At 35.6% G+C, this 26,808-nt stretch overlaps 1 protein-coding gene across 2 annotated transcripts; it reads right to left on the bottom strand.

The window, feature by feature from the left end:
• Nucleotides 1-479: 479 nt before the first annotated feature.
• Nucleotides 480-26,808, bottom strand: LOC139970847 (uncharacterized). Of its 2 annotated transcripts, XM_071976889.1 has the most exons (22): nt 26,591-26,808; nt 25,214-25,299; nt 24,438-24,602; nt 23,346-23,428; nt 21,747-21,824; nt 20,536-20,590; nt 19,963-20,061; nt 19,086-19,205; nt 18,221-18,330; nt 17,750-17,831; nt 17,256-17,328; nt 16,312-16,375; nt 15,004-15,114; nt 12,501-12,708; nt 10,976-11,107; nt 10,451-10,589; nt 9,384-9,463; nt 7,279-7,311; nt 4,643-4,795; nt 4,057-4,159; nt 2,754-2,960; nt 480-1,325 (listed from the first exon to the last, which is right to left on the bottom strand). In XM_071976889.1, exons 1-22 carry the CDS (start codon nt 26,661-26,663, stop codon nt 1,180-1,182), a joined length of 2,400 nt encoding a protein of 799 aa, XP_071832990.1. In that variant the 5' UTR covers nt 26,664-26,808; the 3' UTR covers nt 480-1,179. The 2 variants fall into 2 exon arrangements, with proteins under 2 accessions (XP_071832990.1, XP_071832991.1); XM_071976890.1 differs by lacking the exon at nt 7,279-7,311.

The following is a 26,808-nucleotide window of genomic DNA, read 5'->3' on the forward strand; positions in this document are numbered from 1 at the left end:
GCCAAAAGCTTCAGACCTTGACAAGGGAAACTTAGTGATGACCCTGGGCAAACCATTCAAATCAGGATCTATCACTATTTTGATTCTGAAATATTTTTGCCAAATTCTCCCTGTAACCATAACTTTTAATATTTTTGACATTGGAACCATGAAAGAATTGTATTTGTTGTTCTTGCAATATTCCCCCAAATCATTTCGTCTATTAAAATGTTGGAAAATGAATCTGTTGTCGATTGCATTTTTGGTGGTTCTGATTTTGGAACAAAATTTACATTTAAAGTTTAAAGGGAAGTTGCCAACCAATATGTCACTTGAAGCTTTGTTGTGTTTCCAGTGACAATTACCTCTTTATGTTAACGAATTACACAACAAACACAGACATATTTGTCATACATTCCTGGTACAAATGCAAACGTTTTGTTATTAATATAACCGATAGGATTAACAAACAAATGAAAGTTATAGCCGAAAGAAAACAAAAAGTCTAAAGTAACTACTGTAAATAATGTTCAAACTTTAATTTACAAAAACTGTACAACTTGAATACAAATTTGGATAAATAAATTTAAATCTAGTAGATAAATTGTCCGGGACTAAAGAGCTTGAATATATATTGATTAAGTGATACTGGAAGCTTCAAAACTAGACATTTTCACATACCTAATTTTCATTCATATCATAAATTCCACTCCTGAGATACATCACATTCTGTATTTTTATTCTGTGTTATCAGTCCAAACTCACTCATAAACATATATGAGCCTTTTTTCTCCCTACCAATATTCAAACATTAGATAAAACTATTTTCTTTAATTTCCCTATTTTAAATTCTAACTTTAGATAGAAATATTACTCTCATTATTAAATATCCGATGCTTTTAATAAAACCTTTCTATAAATCGTCCTAAAGGTTTCCTGCTTAACCTAGGCTAACGGCAAATCCTGTCGCCAATTTCACTCCCAACTGGACGGCAGATTCCTCATCACGTTTTCTTCAAAATAGCTACTTTACTTATTGGATCATCAAGAGTCAGAATTATACCGATATTTATAAAATATTTGTTGGTTTACAATTTTTATTACTGTATTACTCCGAGTTATGAATTGACTGTGTGTTTTCGGTCTTTCAATTGACTGTATCACTGTTTATTGATGTAAGGTGATCTCAAGAAGACTACTTTATCTGTTTATTTTGGTTCCTCCTGTCGGTGGTGGCTTAGTCGTTGACCTGGTCTGGATAGCGGTCCGTGAATCTAAATAATTTCGCAGGACCGTAGGTGGACGATGCTCTGTGGCCGGTCGGCTCCGGTTTCCTTGTCTGGTATCTACGGAGTTTATGAAAGTCAATAATTTCATATTTTTATATAGCTCCTTTCCCAAAGGCTCGAAGCACTTTACAATATTACCCTGGTCAAGGATAACCTGTCAAACATTGAGACAATCCCTCCACATGGCAGCAGCTAAACTGCTGACAGTTTTATCTCACAGGGTCCCCATTTATACACCTGGGTGAAGAGAGGCAATGGAGATAAAGTGCCTTGCCCAAGGACACAACGCAATGATCTGGCCAGGACTCGAACCTGTAATCCTTAGATCACGAGTCCACTGCCTTATCCACTTTTCCACAACGCTATCAAATTGTCAATTGTCAAAGTTTTTCCTTTCTCAAAGTCTTGTAATAAATTTGGAGTATCAGAAACTCCAAGAAGTTACTCTTCCAAATTTTGAACACGATCAGATTTGGAAACAGCAACTAATCTTCAATAAAAGCATTGTTGGAGTTTTTCAGGTTTGCTAATTAATTGGCTAAGAAGAACAGAATACAGATATCTCACTTTAAGATCTCTGTTCGTACAGCAGCTGACTGTTTGTCCCAATTAACTGTCCAAGTAGAACAGATATCTCAGTTTAAGATATTTTTTCTTACATGAACCTGACTGTGGTTAAGGATGTGCTAAATTCTTCTGTCATGGTCAAGTAATTAGCTCCAAATATATCATCAACTTTCTTGCATTCATGTATCAACAAATGTATGTGTAATATCTTGAAAACAAATGAAATTACTATTTGAAAAAGACAAGGAATCTTTGTACGTCCTAGCTACCCTTTCACTGCAGATGAACCTGATTCACAGAAAAGACCCAAAGCTAAAGGTGTTATTGTCAGGAAAAGATTAGACAAATTACTGGTTATCTGCAACATTTTGGTTGAGAGAAATAGTTTGCACAGAACAATGCACAGTCCAGTTTATGTGAAAGAAAGAGTAGTGGATTCTATACAAACCAGTGTACTATGTCTAAGTTTAGTACCAATTATGCAGTCAGTTATGTTTTTCTAGAAAGGAAAGGTACCTGTATGCAGGGTTACTATATTTCATCTGACAAAAGGAAGGCAAGTTGTCATGACTTGGGGGGAAGGGTTCACAGGTTCAACCTCTCCATTTGTGGGAAAACATTGATTTTGAAGTGTACCTTCATGAAGATGGTACCAGATTTGAAGTGTTAAAAAGCTCAATCTCAATAAAAAAAAATTCAGAAATGGTCTATTACAACTGACAATTTGCTTTTCTGTGCTGAAATTAGAATCAAGAATTAATCAAATTATCAATTACTTTTTTTCACAACTCTATCTGAACCACCTAAACGTCTAGACACATTTTTGGAACTTTTATAAATCCACCCAGCCACAAAAGTAAAGATAGGTAAATAGATGACATGTCTGGTGAATCGGGAGGTATGGTATGGCAGTCCTACCTTTTGGCCGTCTGGAAGCTACGTTCTCTAGAAACCCGGCCAGGACGACCAGCTCTCGGTGGAGACTCTCCGTTATCCCAGAGATCTTCTGTTCGCGTTTGTCCGTCCTCTCGCACAGGTCGGTGATGTCATCCAGAAAAACTTGGTCCCTCTTTGCAAATTCGTCTTGCAGCTGGCGGTCCTTTCCCCATCCGGCCTTTAATTGACCTGCGTAGGAAATACGTCTCTCTGTTGGTTACCCACCATCAATATTAATTTCAGTTCAGTACAGTGACCGATTTCTCAAAAGGCACAACTTTATAAGCCATCCGTGAGAACTGGACAGAACAGCCCAAATATCATCATTGCATCTTGCTTCCAGCAAGTAAAAGATTACGTAATGGTTGCTATGGTATTCAATAAGCAATTTACTATCAAAATAAAAGCAGTTATTATTTATACCATGGTTAATTTATGTTACTCTCATTTAGCACTTTTCAATATCTGGGCATAACTGGTGGGAGGTTCAGACTTTTCAGTATTCAAGTACTTGTAGTGTATTTAACCCATAAAAAAGGGTAGCCTTTGACATAAACCTTGGCTATGAGTACACGCAATTCACGTGTATAGAAGAACTTTAAAATCTGTATCAAGCCTAATGCAGCAGCACAACAGTATGAAGTTTTACTGTTTTCTACATGGATGCAAAAATTTGGCAGCCATAACGAGATTTAAAGCTGCCCTAAAGGGTGTAAAGACTTGCGCAAAAAGAAACGTCTAATGCCGGTAATCTGACCTAGTTTCGAATGAGGTGTAACAGAAGTGTTAGACACCACCATCGATCCCAGAAAATACACACACAGCTTGCTACCGTCGGTAATTAGACACTAGTGTACAGTCAGTACATTCAGCTACGGTCAATACCCACAACACAGTGTACATAGCAGCGATGGACATCTCATGTCCAGATAAAAGATAACAAGGTATCACGCTTCATTACTGTCTGCACTTTGTAGCGAAACGAACAAAACGTCACTTGCAAGCAACAGAAAATTAACTATTTCAGATGGCGGTGAGTCTTCAATGCCTTTAAGAACTTCTGTGGAGGTAAACTGATGAGATATTATTAATAAAATAATTGCTATGAATGTTGACTGCACATCGCAGTCGTTCATTAATCAATTCATCATTCAATATATCTATCGCTCAATTCTTTCCTGACTTGGGAACAAGTTTTTATCAACAAAAGTCATCCTTTCAAGCTGAAGCGCAAGCAAACCCAACTCGATATGAAATTTGAAGAAAAAGTCGAGGACAGTCTCACCTCGTTGATCATTCAGCTGGTTTCTCAGGTTCTCTTGAAGTATTTTATTCAATACTAAACTCTTCTGTGTTGCATCTGACTCTTCATTTAGTTTTTTAAGTGCCTGTTAAAATATAAAAGTTGGGATTGAAACAGACTGTATAGTAGTACAAAAGAGAAGGACAGTTTTCACTGGATAAAGACAAAAGACATATTGATAACTAGAATACGTTACTACATGCAAATGTTCTCTCTATTTATAACTTTATAATGGTGCCCAATTCGTTGCTAACTGCTCATAATTTATTTCATGTAATGGCTAATTTTGTAATGATTCGATCACGAGGAATATCGCTATATTGTTTAGAAGAAACAATTCTTCACACCTGTGATATTCAGGAGTAAAGAGGAGTCTGAAGATAGTAGTCTGCTAACCTGACACGGTGGCCGACAAAAAAGACCATGTTTTGATGCTTCCAACTTTATGATAGCATACAAAGAATACAACACATGATTCAAGCTGTTATATAACGCATTACATGCAATGAAAAAAAATGCACAATTATCAATCAACTTGTATGTAGAACTGATCCAACAGCAAACTTACTTCATCAAATCGACTATTTTCTTCCATTACAGCTTTGAGTTTCCTCCCTGCGTGGTAGATTCTCTCCTCCAACGATGCAATCTCCTTCTGTTGCTCCTTCATCTTACTGATCGCCCTCGTCCTCTGCTGGCGTAACTCCTGTCTCATAGCAACCTTTACATAGCAACAGAAAGAATAGAAAAATATAAGGAACTACTATGGCTTGCACACTGTAGAATTGATAGCAATGTAAGTAGTTCAGCTACTTTGAATACAAATACTACTAGTTACTCATTCATACCTCAAGTTAATATAAGTACATAAATGTGGCTACTAGTAACTACTAAGTGGATTTGTTAATGACATTATTACAGTATCGTAGCTACTAGTAACTACTAAGTACATATGTTTAATGACATTATTACAGTATTGCAGCTACTAGTAACTACTAAGTACATATGTTTAATGACATTATTACAGTATTGCAGCTACTAGTAACTACTAAGTGCATATGTTTAATGACAGTATTACAGTATAGTAGTTACTTGTAACTACTAAATGCATATGTTTAATGACATCATTACAGTATTGTTGCTACTAGTAATAGCTACTAATGACACATCAAACGATTCTCTACAGTACAACAGCTGCTAGTAATTACTAGTGGGTATGCCGAATGATATTTTCTACAGTGTATGTCAATTGTATCAAGTCAGGTTCACTCTATGTTACGGTTAAGTCACAGTTATTACCAGTTAGCACCTCTTCTCAGCCTTGTCAACCCATTTATAAACCCATTTAATATATTTCATAACTTGTTTAATTTCATCTTTGAAGATGAGTAAATTCATTTATGAATGGTTAAAATATTGTTTACTCAATATTATTTAACTGACATGTGAAAATCTTGTTCCTTTTTTAATGGTAAATAGTTTGCAACTGACATAACAGGATGAAAATAGGAATGACATTTACAGCCACAATTATTAATAACTTGTGCAATAGAGGTACTGTTATGTGCATATTATAATCAAAATCAGTGAATGTAAAATATGATATTACATCCTTCAAGCTTCAAATTTCACAATTTTAACCACTCACTACAAAACTGCCAGTACTTATATATCTGCTGGCTAAATTTAAGTTCTCACTTGCATTCTCCTGAATTAACAACACATATCTGTTACTGTACAGGATTTTAAGAGCAGCCCAGTAACATCTGCTGATAGTAAGCAGTACTGGGCTTAATCGGTATGGAAATTTCTGATTCTTTCGCTGATGGTTTGTTAACAGACTTACCATGTGTTTGAATTCTGTTTAATCTACTGGCAAATGGAAAAATCTACTGGCATTTAGCTCATAAATCGCCCAAATTTCAAGGACAGATCTTTCTCATGCTTGTTGCTTTACTTTATGGTAACATAGCTACTAATTTTGCTCAAAAGTCTGGGCACTGGGTAATAACGCATTAATACCATCGAGTAAAATTTCCAAACTAAATTTCATTGGATATACAAACAGTTTCCTTTTTTATTTGATTGTGGGGCATGAGCTACCCCTCCAATCCCCCTTCCCCCACCCCTCCCCTATCCTTCAGAAAATAGGAAGGAGAAGATTGTAAGAAAAACTTAGTTACTAAAGATTTGTTAACATTTCAGTTTTATATCTGCTATAGCTAAAGATACATTTGATTACTTTGTTTCCATGGTAACTAAAACTTCACGGTCATGGGCAAGTGATAAAGGCAAGTGCAAGTTAACTTGCGGTATTGTTATAATTAAGAAATATATCAGTTGAAACCCCCAAAAATGTTAGTCAATGTCTGAATTATAATTTATGAAAAAAGAAAGGAAAAAGGAGAAGAAGAAGGGGGGGAAAGAAGGGTGCTAAAAGCAATCAAGACATTTTGTTCAGGGAAGAAAGTAAAATGCTTTTACTTTAGGAAAAGGTATTTAGATAAAGAAAAAAAATGTGACACAAAGACAAGTACAGAGAGATTGATTTGTGACAGAGCAGAAATATCACACAAATGAATTTCATGCAGTTTTAGCCACAGCAGCTATGATTAGTGCTCTGTTCTGATGAAAAAAAAATTAAAACTGCTGTTTCCACTTTTGTAATATTAAACATTCAAACATAAGGTCATATGGATCATATTAATATTGGCAAAAATAGAAAAAGGATTAATGTTTGTATACCTCTCGCAATTTTGAATATTGTTTATTTATTTATTTTTTTATGAAATACATATATATATATATATATAGGCCTGGTCACACTCATGCTGCTTACATCAAAAAAGTGCCTTAAAGGTCATTTGCATATAGTCAAAAAGCTTAGCTAAATATTTGCGAAAAATTGCTAAAAAGTTTTCAAAACTGTTTTCTAAAGTGTCTAACTATTTAAATTATTGCCAGACATTATAAAATGCTGGTCAAATCCAATGATAAAAATCATTTTATTGGCAAAACATGTTGTATTAAAAACAAAAATGGACTCATTCTTGTCTCTTCAGCATATTTTTATGGGGTAATGCCAAAATGACCTTCAAGAATATAAAAATAAAATAATTTTTTAAGAGTGCAAGAAAGGCAGAGGAAGTATACGGTGCATTGGAAACAATAAAATAAACGGAAATTATCTCTGTGATCAGGCACCTTTGGTGGCAGGGCATATTTCCTGTCGTACGTCTTTTCCGAGGATGGCAGTAAGAAGAAAAAAAAGAAAAACATCAAAAATAAAAAAAGGGTATAAACATTCAGGCCTTAAATTTCACAATTTTTAGGGCAAGGCCACTTTGGCCTTGAATGGGGCAAAATTTTAAAGGGCACCAAGGCCATGAGGTAAGGCACCAAGGCCAACTTGCATCCTTACGAAGGGCAATAAGGCCAAAAAGAATAAACATCATGAAACAATTTCTGTCCCAGGTCCTGGCGGCTGTTTTAATGAAGCAGAACAGTAGAAGGTGGTCTCTCCCACTTTGCTTTCCTTTTTGTCAATAAAATACCCCTACTCTTATTGGAATCCTTCCTCACCCTAAGCAAAATCAACCATCGTTATGGTAATTCAACTCATAAATTTATGGACAGACTCTGATTATGGGGGGTTATCTCATGTAAACTGTAAACCTTATCAGTTTACTGGAGTAGTCCTCAATCCATGCCAACTCTAATTGAACAGAATAACATTCCACCAAAAATGCCTTTTTGAGTTTGATGGGTTGCTATAGGGTGGTTATGCTTATAGGGTTAATGCTGAAAATGTAACTAACAACAGTAAGTTCTTTTAAACTTGTTTATTGATGCTGAAAATTATTCAAAAAACAGCAAGTTAAGTCCAACCGACGCGCTCTGTGCGTGTGATCATGGAGCATGTGATGTACGTGTTCAGTTATTTTCCTGTTCTTTTTTTTGTGGGGAAATTTTATTTACACACAAAACACTCCCTGTTCCGGCTGCCGCTGTGTGCCATTTATCCAATAATGTGTCTAGACAAAAAAGTTTGTGTCTCAGGGACGCAAGCCCCCCAAAAAGTTTGTGTCACGTTAAAAAACGCTTGCGCCGGATCGAACACCAATTGCGTTTATTTCATGAACTACTTTTACTAGTTTAGTTGTAAAGATGTGATCATGTTACTGCCTGTACTTAGTGAATGGGATACACAATAGATAGGGCAGATGGCTCAGTGCCTTAGCTTTGCTGTTTGACAGGGGCGCGGCCCGGCCAACCACTTCTTTTGCCCACCCTGCCGTTTCAACCAATGTTTTCCCCCACCCCCTCCTCTTTTTCGTCCACACATATGATAGCCTATACAACAAACTTTGTTATCTCTACACAGGGAAAAGTAACGTTGCAAGTTATTATTGTTAAACAACTACGTGTTCATTGAGCAGTACAGGTGGAAAGATGTTTTCAGACAATGGATAGGGACTATTAGCCAATCAAATCACAGGAATTTTGGAAAAGCTATTTTTAGCATGAAAATCTCTGTAATGGAGTGTGGTAAACCCTGTACCTTGCGGTTGATTGTTATGATATATTTATTTTCAAACGAATTCTATTATCTGTAGGACTGGGAGGAATTTTGGTTCTCGTCAGAAGAAGTTGTGGTTTTTTGAAAGAAATAATGAAAGATGTTCATTCAAAAATGTGTTTTGTTATGTTTTCCGTTGACCTAGTTGTCAAGGTGAACTTGGGGTTTGTTTCTCAAAAAAAAGTTTGCGTCCACGGGACTCAAGCAATTTGAAGAATTTGCGTTCGTAACAATGCTGTTATCGTTGACATAAAATATAATTTTGATCTCAAAAAGGGCACAGCGGCCATCGGAGAAAAAGGGCAGGCCATTTTGGCCGTAAAAACGTCAGATTTCTTAAAGGCACCAAGGCCATTTGGAAGGGCACCGTCGGCCATGGCCGTCGTGGCCGCCGGGAAATTTGAGGCCTGTTAACATGAAACAATAGTTCAATCTCCAGTCCAATGTTATACTTTAAAGTTATATGTCTCTCAGCATTACAATCATTTATCTTGTCCAAAAAAATGATGAATTGCTTTCTTTCTTCTTTTTTTCTTCCACAAATTCTCTCACACTTTTAGATATAATGCTTTTTTAACATATTTGTGAAGTTTGGATATTTCTTTCTCATTAGCCATACAAAATCCATTTTTTTTTGGGGTCAATTTGTTAGGTTTATGGAAAAGAAATATTTCTTATAAACGGATGATTTTTATCGTTAATATGGATATTTGAAGATAGCCTGCCTTACCTTTGGTGTACTTAGACGTTGTATTTCTCTTTTTACCTTCACGGTAGAATCCTGTAAACTACTTCTCTCATTCTTTAATTCTATCAGCAGAGAAATGTTAATAGACAATAAATAATTAATTAAACTAATAAATAAATAATTAAGTGACTTGTAATAAAATACAAACAAATAAACAGTATAAAGAAATATTGAAATAGAAAAAAAAAAATTGCCACAACAGCATTTCCACATGTCATGTAATCTCAGAAAATGTAATTTTCTCTTCCAACTGACAGACTCTCCTATCCATCTCTGCCTATCACACTGAGATCAGTGATATGCCAAAAGGAAATATCCAAAATGGTTATTCTAAAAACATCTTCTCGGAATTTCAAGGAGTAATATACTTGCCCCCTTCCCCTACACCTCAAATACACTAACGTATGTGAGGTAAACCCAATTGAAAAAAGACAGAAAGAATTTGCTACAAGAGCATTCAAGTGACATTCGAACACAGGATATCAAGCAACTTCCTCTACCAATGCACAGACAGACAGACAGACAGACAGGCAGACAGACAGACAGACAGACAGACATATGAAGATCTGTCACAAAGGACACGCAAAGGTGTAATCCCTAAGCAATATCATCCAAAACCATGAGTAAAAAAGTTTCCGACTATAGTCTGCGATATCATCACCTCACATACATACACTTTTGTTTTACTTTCCACAATTTATTCAAGTTCCTGTTTTTTGTTACATTATTAGTTTACAAATATCAGCCACATTCTGGACAAAGTGATGCAAGCAAAAATAGGCTGCAAGCAAAATCAACATAATAATTCAGTACAGTAAGGGCACGCACTTTCCTTAAGGGCACGCATTTTCCGATTTTTGTAGCTGTATAATAATTAACTAACTAATTGTTATTCTGGTCGCTTGTGCTCATAGTGACTAATATGTGTGAGATTACCTAAATATCCTTTACAACAATTGAGTCAACGGCAGTGAAAAAAAAACTTTTACCCTGATATCGAGTTGTTGTTTTTCAGTTGACCAGATTATCCATTGTACGTATGTACTCACCTACAATGTTTTTCTTCTTACTCTCATATTCTTTAGTCTTCTCGTCAAAGTGCTTTTCCAATTCCTCGTAAGCCGGCAACATCTCGTCGATATCCCTCTGTTTGGAATTCACTGATCCTTCAAGATCAGCTATGTCATTCTACCAAAAGCAAAAATGAGCAAAAATGAGCAAATATGAGCAAAAATGAGCAAAAATGAGCAAAAATGAGCAAAAATGAGCAAAAATGAACAAAAATGAGCAAAATGAGCAAAAATTAGCAAAAATGTTGTAGTTGATAAATTTTTATTGCTAAATTCAGTTCCTTTGAAAAAATGACAAAAGACAGCTGATAAAAACAATACTACAATTTTTTTATTCAATGATCACTTTCAAACCTTTGCTATATTTCATGTCTGTCATAAACGGTTTTTAATTTTAATCAATTTTTCTTTCTTAATATCTCTCTCCCCCCTCCCCCTTCTCCTCCCAACGCCATATATTGAAACTAATGTAACTACCTATACAATACCACACGCTCTCCTTACCTCCAGTTTCTTGACGGTCTCCTCCATTTCTCTCTTCATCTTTTTAAATTTTTTCTCCACCTTATGTGATTCCTTCTGCAACTTCTTTATGTCTTTGTCGCTTTCTTCGATGACCTTTGTCAGCTGGGCGCCCTGCAGAATACAAACAAGTGTTTTGAATTAAATGTAGAATACAAACAAGTGTTTTGAATTTCATAATACAAACAAGTGTCTTAAATTGATTCAAACCAAAGATATAATACCAAAGTGATTTCATTAATTAATTAATTAATTATATTCAAGTGTATTATCAATTCTCAATTGTAACGATACCAAGGACAGAGATCCCTTAACTCTGTCTATTTCATATCTCCCCTCCTCCTCTCCCATCCTGCCTGTTTGCGATACCTATTTTCAAAACATATTTAAAATGAGAAATGAATCACAACCATAATCATCAACTGCTGTAATAGGAAAGGTTATGGTTTACATTATTATTAAAAGCAAGCTTCACTTTTATCCATCAGATTGAAAAATAATCCATCCCACAAAGTTTGGTTTCTTTAAAAAGTGAACTATCACCCATACCTTTATTTACAACATATGTTTAGTTCATTTCATAATTAAAATATGAGAACAAAAGTATCCTTTCTAAGACAAAATATCTATGATCTGACTGTTAACCAATCGGTCAGAATTGTCAGACATTGTTTGGCTTTTACTACTTTCGTTCAATCTCACTCTTAATACCCTTAATGAAAAGCTGTGTGTGTGGAAACCTTTAACCATCTCTGAAAATCCATGGGAATTTGAGTGCAAAATGTGTGTGAGTTTGACAGACATGGACACAGATTTGTCAGTATGCACCCTTTGTCACACATTACCACAGGTATTGTTGAGCAAAGGTGTAGAGACCCCCGAACATAGAAAACAGAAATCTGTGACAACTGGTGCGAGAAATTCAATGTATGGAACTAGCAGGGTTTTGTGTGACGCATAAGTTATTGACCTATTTCATCAATTCTTCGATTGAATTATCTCTGGTCGGCAACACGCTCCCAGAAGCACAGATTTTCTTACTTTGTCACATGTCACACAATCCACATAATTTTCACACAATACAGGCATACGTGAAAACCTGCCATTGTACGTGTGAAAATTGGCTCCGGATATGCAGCTTTCCCAACTGATTCATCTGTGTTTTCTTTCAATTTTACCTGTGCTCATGTATGGTCCCTAGGTACTGGTTGATAAATTAGTGAGGGCAATCTTGACTGATTCCTTGACTAAAGTCTAACACCTTGCTTTTCACTCTACTCTCATCAGATCACCATGACCTTGTTCCGTCTTTTGTGTTCCTTTCGTTGGTCTTACTCAGATGTAGAGTGAAATGCTTGCCTAAAGTCTAATTCTAATCCGATTGACTCTTACCTCATTGGTCAGATCAGCATGATCCTGCTTGGCCTTTGTGATCCTTTCATTCATCCCGTTCATATGTTCGGTGAATGCTTGCCTAAAGTCTACCTCTAATCTGATTGACTCTTACCTCATTGGTCAGATCAGCATGATCCTGCTTGGCCTTTGTGATCCTTTCGTTCATCCCGTTCATATGTTCGGTGAATGCTTGCCTGAAGTCTTCAGTCTCTCGACCAATCTCATCTCTTTGCTCCTGAAGATCAAACCGTTCTTTTCTCTCCTTTGTTAGAGCTAGCTGGAGGTCAGCGATCTTCTTTTCTCCCAATTGAACAGTCACTCTATTGAAAAAAAGGTGAATTAATATAAAGCAAAAGCAAGGAATAAACATCATGACTGACCCACAAAATTACAAATAACTTCTGAGAGAATAAAGAGAAAATTTTGTGTCAGACTTGCATCAAGGCTCTGAAGCAGGGTTTCCCTAACTTTATCCCCCCCCCCACAATCCCCCTGTGGATGTCAGAGTTGTCCACGAACCCCCAACTTTTCGAGACATGATCTGAGTCATTATTATACTATAATACGCATAACAGTGCTTCGTAAAAGATCAAGTTCATAGTGTGATATTGAACTGGTATGTTAAAACAGGCTAGTTACTGCATCTTGTCACTCAAAAACAATTTTCAAGCATGAATTAATGCTAACTTTGCTTTATGTAGGGCAAAATGGAGGTCATATGGAATTTCCAAAATAATAATTATTACTTTGGCCAACCTTTCAGTTACTGTTCATAATTCAATTGTTTATCCCATGCACTGTACGGTACTACTATGGCAACATATGCTTATGGAACGCAAAAAGAGTTTGTCGATAGGTACGACTTTTGTACATTACTAAATTATATGATATATCAGATTTTAGTTTAACAAAAAGTACTCTAGTTTTGACTTTCAGAACGTCTCACGAAACCCCTTGGATAGACTCACCCCCCCCCCCCTGGGGGTTCATGCACCCCAGTAAGGGAAACCCTGTTCTAAAGAATAACAAATTCCAGGTAGAAGGGGTTTGCAAAGTAATATATGCTTCCTCACTGGTCCCTCAATGGTCACTTAGGTCTAACCAACTTTTAGATGGATATCTAACTTGGTATACCATATACCACAGGGGTTGTTACACTGTGGTAAGCCCTGGTTTAAGCCCTGGCAAGTCAGAACTGTCTTCATTGTTGCAAAATATGACTTAAACATATTTTGAAGTGGTTAGTTATCTTTGAAATATAGTCTTTCTCAGCATCTGATAAATTTGAAAGAAACCGTTTTGCTTTTTCGTTGCATAAATGTAACAGCAAATGCTTTAAATCATTAAAATCAGTTTTCAGTTTCTCAAAACAACCATCAACACTTAGTCTTGACCTACCACACTTTCATAAGAAAGTACAGTTAGCCTAGCCTACTTTGCATATAAATGAAGATATGAAGATGTGCTCGTCTTTAACTGCTGAGGCAAACTACTGGTTAATTACAAATTTTTGGATGAAAAGAAGAATTTCATTAAAGACTCAATACTGCAGAAACATTGAACAAGTAGCTAGAGAGAATCCGGGTTAGAAGTTGACATTACGCAGATCTTCCCTATAAGAAAAACTGCTCTAGATATCCCACTTTTTCCCTAAAAACTGGGGAACCCTACCCGACCAATGGCTCATTACTTAAAAAGTGGGATATCTAGGACGGATTTCTGAATTGACAAGATCTGCGTAATGCAATATGGTGTAGTGAATGTCAACCAGCTACCCTAAAGTATAATCTTAAACTTCTGAGGTAGCTAGCTGTGAGGCACCATGTCACATGGAAGAGCTACAGCAGCTGCAAACTACCCTACAGCAAGGCTGAATCAGTATCACACAATGAACACAGACCAACAATGCCTATTGTGTGAAACTGCAGTGCCTATTGTGTGAAACTGCAGTGCCTATTGTGTGAAACTGCAGTGCCTATTGTGCAAAACTGTACAGAACAAAAGATAATGTCAAACGCAGCTTAGCTGCAGCCCCCTCATCATCCTACTTTTGGCCCAGTTCCTAAACTATTAACTTAGCTATTCTTCATAACAAGTCAAGTATTAAATACACAAAGTGGTTTCATGTTCATAACACTAATGCAGGGCATAATTGTACTGTGTTTTCCGTGGACAAGGACTGCTTTACATCTTTGCACTTGTATGGCAAGTCAGTGCCCCGGATAAATTGTTCCCTGTAATGCATTCAAAAGTGACAGTGTAATAGTAAAATGTATTTTTTAAGTCAAAAATCAAAACTGTTTAATTTTGTGAAATTGAACTTGGTAGACACTGGAAAAACTAGCAGAGATGGATAATTATTAACGATCGTTAGAGGATATAGAAAATCAAGCAGAGTACTTAAAAATTTGTATCGAAAAAGGTAGTGTTAAACCACATAGAGGCAACTATCAACTGACACATATTATGAAAGTGAGAGGGGGGGGAGAGGGGTAATCATGTGGGGGTAAGCTGATTGAATACTACTGGGATGAAGGATCAGGAATGTGAGGAGGGAGGTGATGGAGCAGGGGGGATGCAGAGATCAAAGTGACGTAATTCTTTTATATTCTTACACATGGTTTTCATCCAGCTGTTTCATCTCCCTCTCCATTGAATCGTTCTCTATCTTCATCACGGCTGTTTCGTCTGCTTTATTCGTCAAGTCTCCTTTCTTACCCTGAAGTCTAAAAAGCGAGGAAAACGGGAAACTTTCACTACGATTTATAGATGTATAATGTGTATATAGTTATCACCCTATCAATGGAAAGGTAAACATGTTACACAGAAAAGACTTTGTCTGTTTTTAGGGATTTTGCAACTAAATTTATTGATATGGAGTGGTCATGTAAATAAGGGTGAACATAATCAAGGGTCCATTACGATACATAACTTGTCAAGCAGTCCCCCTTGAATCCCTGAAATGATATGCCACAAGCTTTTCTTCTGACACTTAGTAGCATCCAGCCATTAAGCCATTCGGGTGTAATTTTGTTTTTCAAAGCAGAAAATCAACAACAAGTTAACAATAACAATAAATCACATGCGTACAACTTGTTGTTGCACGACAGCTCTACACATTAATACGAGTGTAACTGATACGTTAGGAAATGCCAAACTGGTAACACCCACCAGGGCCCTGATGCTACTGAAGACCCTTTGAACCTGGGGATTGTAATAATTTTTTTTTAGAAGAAGATTGCCCATTTCTGGAAGCATTAATTTCGAGTAATAAAATGTCAGTCAAATATTAATTTAATACCATCCAAAGAAGATGTGAAACTTCAAGCAGCAAAAAATATTGATTTGGTAAATAATGTTTACTTTATTTTATATTAAAATCTCATAGCAAACCAGCTCATTAGCTTGCCCAATGTTAAAAAAAAAATTCAAAGAGGAAAATATTCCACAGTTTTGTTGAAACCCAATCTGAACATGAATTGATCCTAACTCTAGATATTATTGATCGAATGTACACATATATCTATATATATTTGTATATTTATATATATATATATATATATATATATATATATATATATATATATATATATATATTTAGACTGGTTAAACCCTGGATTCTTCCAGGGTAGTGGACCAGATTGGCTGGTCTGTGATGTCATCATAGCATATGTGCTCAACAATTAAGCTACACTTTCATACTATAAGCTTCTTGCTGATTATCCTTGCTAATTATCCTTGGTGTGACATTCACTGCAGTCAGAATTTCACCAAAATATCACTTTTGTTGTTAGTTAATATTATTTTGCTAATTGTTTAAGGTTTTGACAAACTTTCCACTTTTTTCCCTCCACTAGAATAACCCTGTAATGTCTATTTGAGACAAGATTTTCAACAAGAATTTACAGTTATAATTGACCTACACGTCATCAAGTTCCTTCACTTTGACTTCATCGTGAGCCCTGACCCCATCTGCTTCATGGATAGCTGTTTCGATGAGGTAAGAAAAAAGAAGAGAATTTTCAAAACATAAACGACTTATTTAATTCAATCTCTTCTTTACTGCTTGCTATGAACAAGAACAATACAAAAATTCAAAAATTTGGCAAAAGCATCAGAGGTAGCAGCCTACACTTTGTTTTTTTTTTCTTTTCAAGGTTCACTCTGTTTGCTACAACTGTCACTTCTTTCAAGTGATTATTTGCCCCTTCCTGACTGTCACAACTGTCACTTCTTTCAAGTGATTATTTGCCCCTTCCTGAGGCTAGAAGTTTGATAACTCAGTAAGTATTTCACAACATACCCTATAGGTTGTTGCATGGTGCTGATGTGACGATTTATATATTCCTATTGATTCACTCCAAAGTTTTGTTTTCAAAAATGATGCAAGAATGCGAATGTGCAAGAAGGTTTGAAATTTTTGATGTCATTTAATTAATGATCTCAATCAGAGAATACTTGTGAATGAATACTCCAACTCCAAAAGACACTGGAGACAAATGGATCGTCATCACTCAAGAAAGTGGAAGTAGTTTGACCCCAGGTCAAATCCTTGCCAACGTTTTACTGGTGTATCTCGCTAAGTTAGTTTTGTTGCTAAGTTAGTTTTTGTTGCTAAGTTAGTTTTGTTGCTAAGTTAGTTTTGTTGAATATTAACTGTCATTGCTATAGATGTTTACCTTACATATGCTCTGTGATATCAATTGAAGAATAAACAAAACAAAAACAAAACAAGACATAAAGAAAATAATAGCTCGCTAAGATACTAAAAACCAATCTGTAGTGAGTAGCGTTTTACTACATATCTTTAGATTATTTCAATCCATCAATCAATCAAACATTGGACGCTCAAAAACAAAATCCTCACCAAGTTTCATCTTGGTCCAATCCTTCTCCAACTTCTCGTAACTTTTCTTTGTATTAACTATTTCTCCATCCAGCTTTTGGAGAGAAGTGAAAAGATCATTTGAAAAGTCAGCGCATCATTTACATGGTACTTGTGCTAAGCAAAATACAAAGATACTTGCTTTCATGACTTTTGCACCTTTTCAATTTCATTACATGAAGACAATTTTCTTTTCAACCCTAAATACACTGAATTTTAAATTTATTAATCATCACGGTCACATTCAGTCACATTTGGGAGGGGGGTGGTGGGGGGAGGGGCGGTGTGGAGGGGGTGGGGAGGGAGGAGATGGAATGATTGCTTACTCTATAAGTCACACTATCACAGGTATGGTACTATCTTTAAGTATTGCCAAACAAACTCAGGCTACTACCTACTGTAAGCTGCAAGAGGATATTTTTCCAAACGTTCAATTAATTTCAACTTGTAAAAAAGAAGTCTCATTTATCAGTTACCTGTTTAAGGTTAGATTCCATTTCACCTTTAACTTCTTCGTACTGTCTCTCAAGCTTCACATAGATTCCTTCAAGTTCCTTCCTGCAAAAAGAGGATTAAAACAACAAAGATGACGGATAAATCATAAAAATACAAACAGTGAGCTTGGGGCATAATTTATCATGTATTGCAGATAGCAAACTTGCAAAAGCAGAATGGAAAATTGCTACCCATGTGCAAAGATGCATAGCACATTTTGTGCACAGAATCTTAGCAATTATCATAATTTTCTTAAAAAAGGAATGACCTATAAACCTCAAGACCTCTACACAGAATTTGAACACTTTTATTTCCCTAACGTTGGACAATAAACAACTTGGAAAGGTTGCCATAAAATCCGTAGTGTTAAAAGCTTGCCTCTTGCATCGAAAAAAAACCCTAAAAAACAAACAACAACATTGGAACAATAATTTGCTCGGATCATTTCATACCCCTTTTCTCTCAGAATTTCGTTTTCGTCGTTCTCTTTGTTTAGTTGATCCAACAATGACTTCTTTTGCGCCTCCATGCGTGCCTTGGACGAATCGTATCGTTTAATACTCTGTGAAAATAAAGCAAATGTAAACGTTTCATGACAATTTCAACAAAACCTATCAGATAGACACACTTCAAACCAACACTCACAGCTTCAAAAATTCTTGGAACTGAGTTCCTAATATGGAAAATTCATCAGTATATTTAAAGTCCATTTTATTAAACATTAACTGTTTCCTCTTTCCCTCTTTTCTCTCAAAATTACTGGTTTCCAGAAAGTGTACTGCATAGATGACGAATTGGGTCCATTGCTTCACCTCCCTCAGTAGTTGAGAGAGTGGTCAGATGCTGTGGAACACTCTTAGTCTGTCACCAGAACAGGAATGGGAATGGGTGGATAAAAACGATACGGCATGGCAGAAACCAGTTTTCATCCACAATCATCACAAGCAAAGGGTTACAAGTGAGCTTCTATAGGCATTTTAAGCCTTAGGATTCACTATAAGAATACTGATTACTTCAATTGGTTAAGTTTTTGGAGTTATATTTCTAGCTCATACTTAAAATGCAGTTTTCATCCACAATCATCACAAGCAAAGGGTTACAAGTGAGCTTCTGAAGGCATTTTAAGCCTTAGGATTCACTATAAGAATACTGATTACTTCAATTGGATAAGTTTTTGGAATTATATTTTCTAGCTCATACTTAAACTGGTATCGCTGAAGGCCTTGTTGGAAAGGAAAAGCTGATATTTGCATTGATACAGGTACACTTAAGAGCATGACATATATATATATATAAAAATACAAATGTAGTACTCACTCGTTTTATCTCTAAAAGTACATCTTCGCTCTCAACGACCTCCTCTTGCAGAGTGTCGACTTCTTTCTTCTTGGCAAGATTTCCTTCCTTTTGTCTTTTGATCTTTTTAGTCGTCTCATGCTGCAAAGAGAGGGTTTGTAACTTAACTAACGATAACTAATTATTGTACAATGTGTTGTCATTGGTAACATCATGTTTACACCGTTCTTTCGTGTGCCTAGTTGGACTGAAACATAGAAAGCATGCTGATGTGTGCTACGGCACAATACCTATACATTGTAGTTCCATACAACCTTTTAGATACTGTGGTGCTCCCGGCAAAATTTTTGGCCAATAAAACAACACCGTCTACTGCCCCAATTAACAAAATTGATTAATTGATTGATTGATTGAAAAATTAAAACTAGTCTGTTAAACAACATCATTTTTTCCTTTATAGAAACATCCACTAGATTCTTAAAGGGACAGTATTAGTAAATCCTTTCAGTGATTTTGTAGAACACTACCAATAACAAGTAACAAAAACCAGACAGATTTGTTTTTCGTGACCAAGAGCTTCCTCAAATTTTACATGTTCTGCAGGAACCCTATCACTATTACTAAATAACATCACATGGTTATTGCGTCCAAAGTAAAGATCTTGAATAAAAGTAATAGGCACAACATCTATAGAAACTAATAATTCTAATGTTCCCTTTGGATTCTTTGATTGATACACACTTTAAAGCCGCACCAAATTTGACTTCAATTTGAAGTATGACCTTATTTATTTTTCATGAATGGTACGGTTGCAAGGCATGCCATTTGAGATTTGGAAATTAAAAAAGAATAGAAAAAGAGAAATCAAATCAAATCAAAGTTTAAAGAAAAAACTCACCACAGCTTGTTTCAGTCTTTTTTTCTCTTGCCTGGCATCAGCTCGTTCCTGAATCATATCTTCCTTCAGGATCACAATTCCCGTCTCCAGATCTATAATCTATAAAAAACATCAAAAACCAGAGAGAATCAAACAAATCGATAAACAATTTCAGTTATTTCTATCTGTGCTATCAAAAGGTATTTATAATTACAGGTTATAGGATTTATTATTCATTAATTTAATATAAATCATAAATAATGAAATTTGTGTTTTAATTAAAATGAAAACACTGCATCTTTGAATAAAACAGAAATACCACTAACAGCTTTACAGAGAAAATATGAATGACAAAGTATGAGTTGTAAATCTTGTCAAAGAGAGGTGAAAAATAGTTTGTAACTAGGCTCAAGCTTTAACTTTAAAATAAAGCCTCCCCCTTCCCCTCAAAGTAAAGGAGGTGGGGTATGAGAGGGTACGAGAGTTATGCCACTCATTGCCAACCCCTTCTTGGATTTCAAAGAAAGAAGTAAGAAAGAAGGAAGACAGAAAGTAGTAAAGAAAGACAAACACAACTGGTAAAAATGATCTGACCTTTTGGTTTGTTTCCCTTAATTTATCTCTTGTCTCATTCAAGGTAATTTGCTTCCTAAAGAGAAAAAAGAAAGCTTTCACAGATTTCAAAGTGAAAAGAAGTGTGTCTGGAAAAACCTGTAAGCTTGGCCTCAAATCCAGTATTGATACAAATGATGGCTTTTGTTGATGTGTGTTAAAAGGCAAATCATTATTTTTGTGATAATAACTAGCTTAAGAAAATGTAGGTGCATAGTAAATCCTATATAAAATTTCTTAGCTCTCTTTCAAAAAAGCTTTGGTATGAGTTAAGGGGTTAGCAAATCATGATGCATGTAAATGATATATACATAATATGTGATTGCATATGAAGAATGCACACACCAATGAGTACATGTAAGGATTACATACTGTTGACTACATGTAAGGATTAGGAGTACATGTGAGGATTACGTACCCTGTTGAGTACATGTGAGGATTACATACCCTGTTGAGTACATGTGAGGATTACGTACCCTGTTGAGTACATGTGAGGATACCTGCTGTGTACATGGGAGGATTACATACTGTTGACTACATGTAAGTATAACATACCCTGCTGTGTACATGTAAGGATTACATACCCTGTTGAGTACATGTAAGGATAACAAACCCTGCTGAGTACATGTAAGGATTACATACCCTGCTGAGTACATGTAAGGATTACATACCCTGCTGAGTGCATGTAAGGATTACATACCCTGCTGTGTACATGTAATGATCAAATAACCTGTTGAGTACATGTAAGGATAACATACCCTGCTGAGTGCATGTAAGGATTACATACCCTGCTGAGTACATGTGGGGATTACATACCCTGCTGAGTGCATGTAAGGATTTCATAACCTGTTGAGTACATGTAAGGATAACATACCCTGCTGAGTGCATGTAAGTATTACATACCCTGCTGAGTGCATGTAAGGATAACATACCCTGCTGAGTGCATGTAAGGATTACATACCCTGCTGAGTACATGTGGGGATTACATACCCTGCTGAGTGCATGTAAGGATTTCATAACCTGTTGAGTACATGTAAGGATAACATACCCTGCTGAGTGCATGTAAGTATTACATACCCTGCTGAGTGCATGTGGGGATTGCATACCCTGTTGAATATCTGTAAGTATTACATACCCTGCTGTGTACATGTAAGGATTACATACCCTGTTGAGCACATGTAAGGATTACATACCCTGCTTTGTCAGCCATCCGTTGGTTTAATTGTGCTATCACTTCTTCGTGCTGTCTACGAACTAAATCTCTCTCTGGACTGAAAGGTGAAAACATAAAGGTATTAATGACCATAACTGGAACAAACGTAGACTTTATATTTACAGACATAAGACTTGGTATGAAAGTACTTTTAAGCCTAGGCTAAGTATTCAATTTTGCTTTGAAGGCACATATTAACTTTGTCCAGACTATCTAAATATTTGAAAGGTCCTCTATCACTTTGTCCAGTTTCCAGAAAAATGCTTCCTAGCCATCACGTTGTAACAATATTTCAAACCATTTACACACATCAATGTAGTGTCTATAGTATCATGCCTTATGAAAGAGTTAACAGAAGACCAATGAAGTATAATTTATTAAGGGAAGAGAATTATCGGTGCTGAAAGCCAGTAAGTAACCGATATATTTGAGAGACTTGCTCATCTTTACTTTCAACACCAATTTTTATTTTTTTTATAAATTATGCATCTGTATACATTTTGCTATGGGGTATGTGATCTAGGTTGGAGATATAGATGTATGAGAATCCATGACTTCACAATCATGTTTGTATCTCTTGAAATTTTGGGGTGCGGGGGGGGGTGGGGGTGGGTTAAGGTTATTTCCAAGTGTCGTTTTCTCATTACCTGTATATATATATACAGATGAATATATGCTTTGGTTTTAAAAGAGTTTTGTAATTTTTAAGGGGTAACCTTTTAAGAAAACAAATTAAGTCATAGGCATTACTGTACATGTTACATCAGACAATTAAGTTATAATTTAATACCTTTTTTTCAGTAAAATGCACTGTAACTATCTCAGCTTCGACAGTTTAACATTACATAAAATCATAAACGAAACGTATAACATAAGTGTGTAAATTTCATTGGTAATTGCTTCCAAAAATGACAAAAAGTAAAGTAACACTTGCGCATGCTTGATCTTTGACAATCATACATAGTACCCCAAATGACTTTTTAACTCATTGAAGCACTCAATTGTTTAGTTGAACCCTCCTCCATTTCCAAGTGATAATTTGTAGGGTCAAAACATCAAGGAAAGTAATGATAAATCTTCTGACAATTTAAGAGACTATAACTGAAAACCTGTCTGACTAGACTGTCTGTTAACTCTGATAACAATATCGGCCTAAAAGGGCAGTTTATTTGATGATGCCAAGCAGCCACATCATGTGCATGTATGTTAGAAAACTGGCTTATTTTTCAGAATGGCTTCTTCATGTCGGGTGGACATATAAGTTATAGTTTTACCTCATTATTGGATGTTTTACAATTTTAAAGACCATTTCACATGGGGGAAAAAGGTGGATTTCTCCTGGAGGAAAAACCCATTATACTTTGGCTAGCCAGAGGTCAAACCCTTGACCTTCCAGATGCTCATTGCTTATAATGCCACAAGCCTATATCCACTGGACATGTATCCATTCGACCCATAGCACTGGTTTAGCATAATGTGTATTGTGGGTGTTGAAGACTTTACTGAAGGACTGTATGATTCCACTGTCTACCTTTAAAGATCTAAAATCAACTTTTTTGCTAAAACATTCCAAACTTACTGTAAGACTGCATTCTCTTTGTTCAACTGCCTCTGTTTTTCTTCTTGTGATTCAATTTCAATGTTCAGATCTTTAAGTTTCTCCTGAAAACATCAGTAAAAAAATATCGACAAGGTTTAAGATTTATTTATAAGAAGCAAGATTGTGCAACAGGTGGAGGGGATTCGATTTTTTACGGCGATGCAACTTTTGCAAATTTAACCCTTTTGAATTTTTTCAAGCATATTTTTTCATACAACTGCACTTTGGCTAAGAATGACTTGTTAGCTTAGTAATGACAAGTTAACAAATAGCCACCAATTGCTAAAACAAATCTTTTGCAGTTCATCATCATAACTATTATTTAAAACTTATGAATATATCTGTCAATTTCATTATTGGTATAACAGTATATACATAGAATTGACACATTTATTTGCAACAAAGTAGCACATTAGGATTATATATAGGCCTATACTACTACTTCTGTGTTAACGATCAAATCTTGAACACATTTAGTTTTTTCAAAATATAACCACTTTTGGATTACACACAAACTACCTATTTCAGTGTTTGCTTGAACACCTCTAAAGTACAAATTCTTACTTTAAACTTTCTGTTTCCTATTTGTTTTTCTACGTTCAGAGAAGCAGAAAAAAGAAACCAAAGTAACACAAACCAAAGTAAAACAGTCAGGCTATTATAGATAAATCTATAATAGCCTGACTGGGATGAATACATCTTAAGATATCTGTGAATACTTTGACATGTACACTGTAAAAAAAACATAAAAAACCCCATTTCTATCCATGTTTATATTGCTTGGGAATTTTTTTATCTCATCACTTCTAAGCAATTTAGTAAAATTGTTCTTAGTTTTTTACTTTTTACTCAGTAAAGATATGTGTTTGCATATTATCTGCTGGTGCAAGACCATCTACTCCCCCCCCCCTTTCTTTGTTGGAATTGCTCTGGTACTATGGCATAGGTCTTCCAGACTCACACTTTGCTGCTGTCTTTTTGTTCCATAAAGTTGTTTCAAACTCAACATAGTAACAGCTTGGAAAAGGAAGTTTCAAATATGAACAAAGAAGTTAAAATTGAAGAACTAGCCTGTAAATTTTTCAGTTCTTCTGCATTAGAATGTCTAGCAGATTCCAGAGCTTCAACTATCTCCTTCTCTATCTCTCCTGGAAAAAACTGCAGTTTGTGCCGCAACAAACTTGCATGAATCGTCTCAGTTTCCAGCAAGGTGTGAAACTTCACTCTCTCCTCATCCTGTCGAATCAATTTAATAAAAGAGAATAATTACATAAAAAGCAAAGATTTAGGGATAGAAAGAGTTTTAATTTCCCCTCCGATTTGCTTTACCGTTACTTTACACCACTTAAGTGCACACGAAAAGTAAGAAAAATGCAGAAAACTAATTTAAATGGGATAAATAATGGGCTAGTGATATTACTGTTACTGTAATTAAAAACATTTCATTTGTTTAATAGAAACTTGAGTGAATCAACTAAAATTTAAAAATCAACTTATAAACTGCAACCAACAATGTTATATTATATTATCTACTGTAGTCAAAGAAACGACAACAATATCAACGTGTTACAAAGCAATTAATACCACAACTTTGTTTTTTGTCACAATTTACAGAAAGAATTTTAAGTATCCATTTTTTCATGAGATCCAGATTTTTCATGTCAATTTATGTGACAAATAAGAAGGATGTTACCTTTGTCTAAGAACACAGACTTAAAGGAAAGTCTGACACCAATTAGCTTAGTGACTCCTGCAGGAACACAAATCTGTTTAATTTAGTATTTTACCTCATTAGCTGAGATTGCTAAAACACTCATTCCACAGTAAAAAATAAAGATGTAACTTACCAGCAAATTTAATGCAGCACCCACTTGATTGATCATTCCAACATCAGTATCTTTGAAACCAAATTCTGTACTTTTCATTCGTTCACCTGTTATGTGTGAAAACTTCAAAAATTAACTCAGGAAATAGTCTAGATTTCAAAATTTATCGACATTCTAAATTGGCCAAAATTGTAATTAAATTATAAGTTGACAGTTTTGAATATTTTTTTCAACGTTATGTAGCGCCCTCGTATTCTGTTGTGTTTACAAACGTAGCTCCCTGTAATTTCTTTTTGTTACTTTTCAACTAATTTTGTTAGGGTTCATGCAGGGAATGTTTTTGCGGTTGATGTAGGCTCTCTGTTGAGCTATGAGGCGCTTGCTTTTTTGGTTTGGTTGAAACAACTCTGTTTTCTTTATATATTTTTGTGTGTTTTGGTTTGGTCGACTGGTTGACTTTAAGGTAAACTTAATATTATTTCTACTGTACTGTAACTTGTTTTAAGTTCATGCAAGTCCAACAGCAGCCCTTCAAGGCTCCAGACAGGGTGAGTACTTCTGCAGAGGATTTCTTTACTAAGTGAAGTGTTTATTGCAAGGGTTCTGGGCCACCTCTGTGCTGTTGGTATAGTTGAGGTATCCCGGGCGGTTGTGTCCCAGTTTCTTTTGTTGGTTGGGTAGCTTTCAAGACTTCAGGGTGGGGTTTTGGAGGCCTCCTATTTGTTTTGTTACAAGGTAATACGTATCTTTTGTTCCCTATAATATAAACATTAAATTTGAGGTTGAAAGTACTGCCTCCAAAACTCGCGTTGTCTCTTATCATTTGTGTGTATGTTTTAGTAAATTTTATGTTTTAGTAAATTTGTACTGACTGGAGTTTGGCCTTCAGCCGTTCTTCCCTTACACCCCATTCACCACTCCTAGTACTGGGCCTGGGAGTTACATAATTTCATAGGCCTAGCCTTAAGTTTTTTCAAGGAACAGTTTAGGTTAGCTAGTTTTTGTCGACAGGAACCAAGCATTTTATAAGATAAACAATATTTAGAGTATTCAGAATTGCTACACAACATTGTAAAACTAAGTTATGCTCTCCTTTTTTATACACATCTACAGGCAAAGGCTAGGCCTGTGTCTAATAAGCTTTTTTGGTTTGTTTAATCTAGGCTACAGCCGTCCTGCTGAATGATAATTGCCGTCCCTTCAATTACTGCACATTTGATTTCCCTTTACCCTTCAAAGATATGTACATAGTTCCTAAGCAATAAACGTTGTTGTCTAAAGCTAGCACTACGAATAGTTAAGCTTGAGTGACAAAGAACTTCTTTCGCTATCACTCTTTCGTGAAACAGGTATAAAGGGCGATCATGTGTGGGTTTTAAGCTTACGACTGTTACCTACCAAGTTCTTGAAGATGCTGTAAGGTAACGGTGACATTCAAATGGTCACTATTTTGGTTATCCTTTGACTTCATTGTGATATTTTGCTAAAGAAATTTTATTAAGACAATATATGATACAAAATTTAGCTCGGCCACTTATTATACCAAGGACTTGCTCTCGTTTCTAGAAACTCTGGCTAGCTAGCAACCGACAACCCTCGAATCAACAACTCTTGGA

This window comes from Apostichopus japonicus, chromosome 8 (assembly GCF_037975245.1).
Source record: "Apostichopus japonicus isolate 1M-3 chromosome 8, ASM3797524v1, whole genome shotgun sequence".
Taxonomy (NCBI): Eukaryota; Metazoa; Echinodermata; class Holothuroidea; order Aspidochirotida; family Stichopodidae; genus Apostichopus; species Apostichopus japonicus.